Genomic DNA, 9,128 nt, shown 5'->3' on the forward strand with positions numbered 1-9,128 from the left:
GTCTGGCATGTTGGGCCGCCTCTGTGCCTAAGTGCCCTCTGCTGTCAAATGGAGATGAGAACAGTACCCGCAAGCGGCCGGGTTGGCCCAAGAGCCAGCGTGGGGTCCGGTGCAGAGTGCGTGCCGGGTACCCTGTGGGCCTCTGCCGTCCTGTGTGGAAGAGCGGGGACGGCCAGGGCTGGGGTCCTGGCTTCATCTCCTCCTAGCAGTGTGACCTGGGCCTTATTTGGACCCTCTGCCCCTCAGTTTCTTCCTCTGTTGCGATTCTGCAATCAACAAAAAACCGTTGTGAGGATTAAATGAGTTAAATAAGTGCTTGCTGAGAGCTTACGGAGCTGCCTGGCCCAGAACGGGTTCTGTGTTGGCTATTAATAATTCATTTAAAATGAGAAGTATTGAATGACCAACCGTGCCTGAAAGATCCCATTAGTGATGCTCCCCTTTTGTTAGTATTTGGTGGTAGACCTGTCCAGACTGCGCTAACCCACGCTCTCTCTCCCCTCCCCTTCCGCAGCCGAACCGGTGCCGCTCATGGATCTCTGCCGCCGCGCCGTGCGCCTGGCCCTGGGGAAGGAGCGGCTGGGGGACATCCACGCGCTGCCGCTGCCCGCCTCCCTCAAGGCCTACCTCCTCTACCAGTGACCCTCCGCCCAGGGTCGCAGCGCGACAGCCACCTGGTGCCAACTCACCGCACCGCCGCCGCACCCCGCGCCTTGGACAGGGGTCCGCTGCCGTGTGAGGAAGGCCCTGTGCCTCCTCTTCGTCCTCCTGGCTGCCCTCTGGGACACAGACGCGGACAGCCGTGGACACAGGCTCCGCCGCTCCCCTGCCCTGCCTTGGCGGAAGGTCCCTTGCATGCCGCACCACTGCCCCTCCTTGGGAAAAGACACAGTGGCCTCCCAGGGAGCCCGGCACTGAGTGTCCATCTGCTCTTGGGGGCGCACGGGCAGCCCCCACCTGCCGGGGCCCACGGCGGAGCCGGCGAGAGGGGCCCAGCACTGAGAGTGGACCCCAGGGGTGCTAAGAGGTGCTTCGACAAGGGGTCATGTCCCGGCAACCAAGCTCAGGACGTCAGAAACGTACAGAACACCAAGGCGCAGCCAGACGTGGACCTTCCGGGGGCTGACCACTGAGCGTCAGCCCCTCTGCCGGCGCCCCCGGACCCCGTATTTATTCTTTTAACAATAAGAAAAGCCATTTATTTATTGCATTTAGAAAGGGACCTTGTTGTGGTCACCTCTCTGGAGTGTTCTCTTGCTTTCCTTCCACCTGCTGCTCCCCGGCACGTGTGTGCCTCACCTGCCCTTCTCGCTGGGCTGTGTGTCTGCAGTGTGCCCGCTTGGGCACGGGCGTCTTTGGGTCCCTTGACCTACAGTTTCTAGGGGGCTCTGCTCCGAGCCCCCGAGAGGGCCCCTCAGGGAGCTCAGCCTCAAATGCAGCAGGGAGTGCCTTCAGGGTCGGCTCCGCAGCTGCGGCAGCTCCCGTGGCCCTGCCTAGTTACTTACACTTTGGCTCATCCATCTTTGCACGTGGTTTTTATTTCCGTAGTCTTGCGTGGCTTTAAGGGTGGGTGAGGTTTTGCTTCCCTGCTGAGATTTCCCGCCTGCATCCCATAGAACCACCAAACCAAGAAGGGAGAAGGTGCGGCTATGTGTCCCCGGAGCAGCCGAGAGCAGGGCGGGGTGGGGGAGACCAGGGCGGAGGTGGGCCTCACCGGAGCTCAGGCAGTCTCTGCTTAGCGCCCCGTTCATCACACGCGGGAAGGGTGGGACGGGGCGGGGCGGTCAGCTGGAGAGGGACGCCCCCTCCCTGCCACAGACCCCAGCCCCTGCCACCGCGTTTCTGTATCTCGAAGTCAACCCTATCTGAGAATCTGACTTCAGCTCATTTCTGTACAGGTACAATAGATAACTTTATTTGTTTAAAATGTTTAATATATATGCATATATATTTGTCCGTAAGAATTATGTTTTAAACAGCTGCTGTAGGGTACCTTTAAAAAAAAAAAGAAGTCTTCCAGTGGAATATATTTTTTAAAGCACAAAATTGGTGCCAAGACTGGGTGAGGAATGTAAATTACCCCCTTATGAGGGTGAGGGTTTTGGCTTTTTTTTTTTTTTTCCAGGCATGGGGACCTTACCTGTAAGACGTGTAAAGGTTTCCCTCGCACCTGTTCCAGGGCGGGTCCTGTTCTGATGAATGTTGCACACGAGAGAGTTTCACTTACACAGATCCAGCCTCGTCGCCCTGACCCAGCACCTCCCGCAGCCTCTGGCTGCATCGCAGGGCTCTCGGTCATCTCTGCACTCCCGCCCCCCTGCACCCCACCCTCAAGCCCACCCTTCTCCCTTCTCAGCCCAGAGCCCTGTGGCTTGTACAGTTTTGAAACTCCCATTCTATTTTATGATGGTTGATAATAGTAACATAATAAAGGAAAGTTTATTAAAATACAAAGCCACTTTGGAGTCCTCTTTTGTGCCTTAGGGGAAGGGAAAGAGGCGTGGCTGACCCCTCCTGGGTCCAGCCAGTTCCGCTGCCCACAGTTTTCAATAGATAATGAGGTGATCACCTGCCCCCTGCCCCACCCCTTGGCAGAGGGTGGGATGCCAGCCTGAGTCCCAGAGGAGCAGGAAGATCCTGGAGAGGTGGATCCTAGAATGTCCCCATCCCTGTTCAGAAGTCTGGGAGCCAGCCTCCCAGACCAAGAGACTTGTGACCTGAGGGAAAGGATGCCCCATGTCCACAGGGGCCTCGAGCTTGTCTGGGTGTCAGAAAGCTTGGGTGGGCGTGTAGGAGCCAGCATGAGAGTCCATGGTGGAGCCCAGGCTCTGAGCAGTGGGTGGGAGGAGCTGGTCATGCACCTTTGTGTCTGTCCCCTGTGCCAAGCACAGCGATGCCGAGGAGGCGCGGGGTCCTCAGCAGAGAAAACAGGAAATTCTGGCTTATTTAGAGGATTGGTAAGTGATAAAGAGAACCGTCCAGAAATGTGCTGGATGGGATCACATGACATAACTTGTTTCCAAAGAATTAACAAGAGTGCATCCAGCTCCCTGTGGGCATCTTTAATTCCAAAGGCATGTCAGGGTCTGGTGGCGCTGGGGAGAGTGCCCTGGTTCGAGAGCCCAAGAGCCCTGGGACCAAAGTCCTGTGCCCCTTTCTCTGAGGGCCTCCCAGCTAGCTTTCTTCAGACCACCTGCACCGGCACCACCTGGGAGATGTCTTAAAATGCGTGTTTCCGGGCCCTGCCTCAGACAGACTCATAGACGTTTCTGGGACCAGGCCCAGGAATGTGCTGTTTTCTCAAACTCTCCGAGCGGCCTCGCCTAAGACAATCTGAAGACCACTGGGACCGCATCAGCTCTTTCTCTCGAAAAGTTGCTGGGTAAAGGGAAATTCCTTCGGCGTGGTGGTGGGTTGGCACATGGCCTCCTGAGTCAGACCGGGGTTCAAATGCTGGCTCCGACCCTCACTAGCTGTTTGATCTTGGACGAGCCTCCTTGTACGGCTGTCAGAATGGGCCCATCTCCCGGGTGGGTGGCAAGGGTGAAATGAGGTTTTAGAACCAGCCAGGCCTACTAGCAAGTGTGCAAACAAACTCTTTAAAAGCTCCTGTACTGCTTTCTGTTCTGGAAAATGGCAGTTCATAGGCTGCTGGAACTGGTCTGTGAGAATGGACCAAACAATCCTAAACCAACTCTCTGATGAGTGTTCTTTCTTCCTGGGTACCGTCTCCGAAGATCAAGGTGGGTATTGGGAGACGGACCCCTAGATCCCTTCCCCAGACATGTTTGGAGGAAAAGGGTGGTCTGAAATTATTTTTAGATTGGAGTTCACGTCTGGGTTGTAGTTGGAACTCTGACTTGCTTTGAAGGGGGCCGCCAGGGGAGGAGCGGGGGTCAGGCGGTAGGGGTAGGGAGGGTGTAGGAAGCACACAGAAAATGAGGGCCTTTGTGCAGCTCGGAGACTTCTGGGGGAGCAGGGTTTCGTGTTGAAGGGAGCAGTCTTCATAAAACCATCTTGCAGACCGGCCCATGTGGATGCAATTAATGCCCTGCCTTCGAGCAGGTAGCAAGCAGCCTCTCAGGCTTGGCCATAGATGGGAAGAGATCCCCCCCCACCCCGCCCCCGCAGCCGTCCATCTCCTGCACCCGGCTGCCCTCCCACCCTTCCTCCGGCTTCTCCTCGGTGAGATGAGGAGTGTGGACTTTACTGAACCATAAAGTATGCTGGGGGAGCCGGGGAGAGGGCCGAAGACAGAGCAATTAGTTCATGCTCCAGTCCAGACACCCAAGCATGGTTGGAGTCCAGCTGCAAGGAATAGTTGAAATAAATGAGCTGCCCGGGGCCAGGCGTTTGCTGTGTTTTCTGTACGGGGCCATGGCAACCGGGGAGGAAATCATGAGCTAGGGACTGGGCTCTAGAATCAACAAATGATGTCCTGGCCCGGCGAGCCCAGAGGAAGCCACTCACGGCTCTCCCGGGGCTTCTCGGGGCCCAGCTGCTGGCGGGCGGCTCCGGCCTGACCGTCCTCCTGTCCTCCCAGTGTCCTAGCAAAATCTTGTTCCAGCTTTGACCCCCCGTGTCCTCAGCAGGGCTGATTTTTGCTTTTTTCTTTTTTTCTCTTCTTTTTTTTTTTTGTTTTTTAAGAGAGCTAACACTTCTCTGAACCTTTCTTCCTGGGCTGGAGAAGCAGCTGCTGCTGCTGCCAGCCTGTCTGATAATGATTTTCCTGGGCAGAGGGTGTTCCCAGTGGAAAAGCCCAGACTGAAGGCAGCTGGCTAAATGGAAGGTGGCACTGACCTTGCCCCGGGTCTGTCTTCCCCCCTCCCCCGGCCCAGCTGCACCCTCTTCCTGGTCTACTTTATAGGCAGGAAAAGCAGAGGCCTCGTTTGTCCCTTCCCTGACTCTCCTGAGGGAGGACCTTACAGCCATCCCTAGGAAGGTGTCTTAGAGAAGCACATGAGTACCAGGACCGAGGTTGGGGCCCTAACTTGAACTTCACAAGTACCTCCTGCACCGGAATCACCAGGAGACCTTGTGGGGAAAGCCAATCCCAGAAACTGATGCAGTGGTGGGGCCTGGGCATCTGCATGTGAAATACCTGGAACTGATTCTGACACTTTGCCCCCAGGGGTTCCTGGGGCCCCGGAATTATATGCAGAGTTGTACCCATACAGACCCCCTGCAGGTCCCCACTTCCTTCAGAGGCCTGCAGGGGCTGCCGCCCTGAGCAGCCTGGAGCCCACCAGGAAGGCAATCAGCTCTATCTACGCTGGTCTCAGAGCACAGGTGGAGGCCCAGAGAGCTGGGGCTGCTCCACCAGTGGCTCCCCAGGCACCGAGGGGCTTGTGGAGAAATGAGCAAGGTGAATTTAAGGGGGGCTACTGGAGGGGGAGTAGGGAACCTCTGCTGTGGGCTCTTTCCCGGGCCCTCAGTTTCCCCAAGGAAATGAGTCCTGGAAAGCGGACCCGGCAGCTCAGAGACGCCATGCTGGCCTCAGAACCACTGCCCAGTTGCTGTTCGCAGGGCCATCCACGCAGAAGCCGCTCAGCACCCACCCAGGACCGTGTCTCCTTGCAACAACACGGATGCAATATCCGTGTCACAGATGTTCCATCCCCCCTCCCACCAGCACCCCTGGGCCCCACCTTTTGAAAGATTTTTCAACCAAAGCACGTTTGTGAAGGTCCTTCCCAATGACCTGTTAAGCAAAGCCGCCATCAGAGTTGCCGATGACCACAGGTGGAATGAATTTCTGCCAAAAAGCAAAGAACTTCACCTTCTAGCTGGTCCCTGCGAGGGGGCTGGGTGATGGGGGGAGGGGCCTGGGCTTCATGGGCAGCCCCTCCTTACTGCCCTGTTCATGGAGACTGGAGGGCCATGTGGCTTTGCCCCGTCCAGTCTCTCTGACCCCCACTTTCCACCTGGCGTTAGTTTCTGGTGTCTGCCGCGATCGGTTACCGAAACTGAGTGGCTTCATACACCACGCATGGCAAACCCTACGGTCCCAGAGGCCAGAAGTCCAAATGCAAGGTGTGGACGGAGCTGTGCTCCCTCAGGAGGCTCTAGGGAGAATGCTTCCCGTCCCTTCCAACTGCTGGTGGCTCCCCCTCGGCTTGTGGCCGCGTCACTCCAACCTTGGCCTCATGGCCTTCTCCCCTCTGGGTCTCCCTGTCACAGAAGGACCGTTGTCACTGGATTAGGGCCCACTTGGATTATCCAGGATGAAGTCATCTCGAGATCCCTAACTCAGTGTCATCGGCTAGTACCGTCTTCCAAAAGAGGTCACAGTCACAGGTACCGGGGTTAGATCTAGGTACACCTCTGCGCACCTTCAGAACCAAGATCCAAACAGTCCCCACATGGGAAGACCGAGAGGATTTATGAAACAATGAGGGCGGGAAACAGCCCGCTGCCAGGACTCTCAGGGGTGCTGCCCAAAAGGCCAGTCTCCCCTTCGTTATTCTCTTCCTCCTGCCCCAGCCTCGGATGGCCAGGCCCAGGACCGCAGATCTGCGGTAGAAGTGCTGGACGGTCCTCTCTGGGACGGGTACCCAGGCTGTGCGTGGGATCCACAGGATCAGTGTCTGGCCAGGGTATGGGGTGAACGTGACACTAGTGAGTGGACAGAGGACGTGGCATCTCTCTCTCTCTCTCTCTCTCTCTGGGTGTCCCTCTGACCAGCTCCAGTAAATGGGAAGACATGGGCATTGTTCAGGAGTCATCAGAAACAGGCTGAGCCAGGGACATGATGTCCCACATGCCAAGTTCCCCGTGGAGGCTCCATGCCCATCTCCCCCCATCTTTCATTGGGACAGAGGGAGGCAGCCCACACCCCTGCAGCTGCCCCAGAAGGGCCCACTCGGAATTGATCGTACAAGGAAATGGAATGTGCACCCCGGGCTATTTAAAGAGCAAGGAGACTGGAGGCCGGGCTGGGCCCCGGCCGAGCAGGGTGCCTCGGGTCGGCCCAGGGCTCCTCTCTGCACATGGTTTGATTTACTGGAGGGCCGCGAGCAGCTCCAACTTCAGACAGAGAAGTATTTGAAGCAGCTGCCAGATGTTGTGTCTGAGTTGGGTTTTTACAACTTGCTTACTGGTTAGCAGCCTGCCTCCCGCTGGAGTTCAGCTTGCCCCAGCGGGTTCAGGGCCCTGGCACTGGCCCATGGGCCTTTGCTCAGCGTCCTTGCCGCTCCCTCCCCCACCACCCAAGCCTGTTCTGCCTGAGTGGAGCCAAGGGTGGGAGCTCAATTTCCAAAGCCTCCAACCTTCTTGGGGAGGCAGCTGGCCTGACTTCAGGGCGTCTTGCAGGCACCCTGAGTCTGTGGAATGTTCTAACTGCTGGACCTTCCGGGATAGGTAGGGTCTAAAACAAGCCTTGAGACCCCACAGACAGCTTTGCAATGAGGCACCTGTTGGAGCAGGCCCTACTTGTCAGCACTGTCTGCTGGGAGGCCGTCCCGCCCACTTATTTTACTTTGGCCACCTGATGCAGACTCTTTAAATGGAGCATGGAGGCCACAGGGGACCAGGGCTGAGACCAGTTCATCCAGTGGGTTCTGAAAGGTTCCCAAACCTCTGGAAATCCCAGTGAACCAGGAAATTTCCGGGAGGCACCAGTAGGTCCAATCTTTGGATGGAGGCCATCATGTCCGGCCAGGGGTATCCCCAATGTGAGACTGCTGGGGTTTATAGGACTCGGGGTTGGGGGTGTGTCTCAGCCCCTCCCCCCACCGACCAGGCCTGTGACAGGAGGCATATGACTCAAGTGTCCACTTCCTGAGGCCACTTGGAATGGCCTTCTCAGATGTTTGCTCTGGAGTGAGTGGGTGACAAGGGAAAAGGGGTGGGGGTGAGGGTGGGGCGGGCGGGGCGCCTGCGTAATTAGCCTCGTTGCCTGTGAAAGCACACTTGTATCCGTCCAGGAATCCTGAACGCCGCCCAAGTGGACACAGTGTTCAGTCCCCTCCCGAAAGCACCAGAACTGTTTTGTCCACTGGGCAGGAAAACATCCTCTGCTAACGTGCTGGCGTGTGGCTCTCCCTGGGATGGGACGCACTCTAGGGTCGCGCTCCGAGGCACAGGGCCTGGAGGCTGCGGGGCTGGGGGCTCGGTGCAGGTCCCTGGGGACCCTGCCTCCCGGACTCCTCTGCACCGCCCACTCAGCCCCCGCCCCCTCTTCCACCGGGGAATCCTCTGGAGAACCAGAAAGAGAAAGCATGGCAGGGAACCCTCTCCCAGGAGCCTGGGGCTCCCAGCAACGGTGGCGGGATTTAGGAAGCTCCCAGGCTGGCCCACTGCAGGGTGAAGCCCACAGCACACTGCGGATGTACAAAGAGACCCAGGCAAAGGGACAGGGGGTGCTAGGGTTTGGACTCAGGATGTGAGTTGCAGATCCTGTGACCCAGGACGCTGCCTTTGGGAGCCTCAGTTTCCCCTTCCATAAAATGGGAATAACGATACCTTCCAGCCCAGCTGGTGGTGTCGCCGAGATCAAACGGGGCCTGGGTATGGGGCAATGCCTTCAAAAGCTGCAAGGCCCACACATTATAATATCTGCTTATGGGAAAGGGGGAAGGTAAGCACTGAGATAGGCCTGCCTCTCCCAGAGAGCGCCCTCCCTTGGCGCCTGTGGCTGGTCCTCATGCACCCTGCAGCCACCCCTGGAGGCTGGGGCTCCCTCTGAGTATCCCCCACCCCTAGCTTCCTGGAAGGGGTGTGCTGGGGAGGCGCTGAAGCAGCAGCCCAGGCCACACTCCCCTCAGAGGGCTCTGGCCTGCCCTGAGCCACCCTGGCCACTGGCAAGGGAGACAGGCCACCTTCTCCTGCAGGACGCCCCGAGGGAGGAAGGAGAAGAGGTGCCACAGCCTCCACTGCGCCATTTGGCAAACACATCTCGAGCGACCCCTTGTCTCTGCCAGACACATGGGGACACCAGGGATTCAGACTCAGAAAAAGCAAGCTTTTGAGCAAAGGCCTCAGGGGTGGGCACAGAACAACAGACATGGGAGGTGGGACTCCGAGGGATGTGGGGGATGCGATGGGCTCTACCGGGTGATCAGGATGGGATGCCCTCACAAGGCTTTGAAGGGTGGATAGGAGTTTTCCAGGCAGAGGGAACTGAGCCC

General features: G+C 57.6%; 1 protein-coding gene across 7 annotated transcripts in view; it reads left to right on the forward strand.

Moving 5' to 3' along the window:
- SPSB1 (splA/ryanodine receptor domain and SOCS box containing 1) overlaps positions 1-2,121 on the forward strand; it is a 58,566-nt gene extending 56,445 nt beyond the window's left edge. For all 7 annotated transcript variants that reach the window (XM_053920355.2, XM_045190500.3, XM_053920357.2 and 4 more), the window contains exon 3: positions 515-2,121. In XM_053920355.2, the coding sequence (XP_053776330.1) occupies positions 515-642 (128 nt within the window). In that variant the 3' untranslated portion in view covers positions 643-2,121. The remainder of the gene's footprint in view (positions 1-514) is intronic.
- Positions 2,122-9,128: the final 7,007 nt, after the last annotated feature.

This window comes from Desmodus rotundus, chromosome 3, assembly GCF_022682495.2.
Source record: "Desmodus rotundus isolate HL8 chromosome 3, HLdesRot8A.1, whole genome shotgun sequence".
Lineage (NCBI taxonomy): Eukaryota > Metazoa > Chordata > Mammalia > Chiroptera > Phyllostomidae > Desmodus > Desmodus rotundus.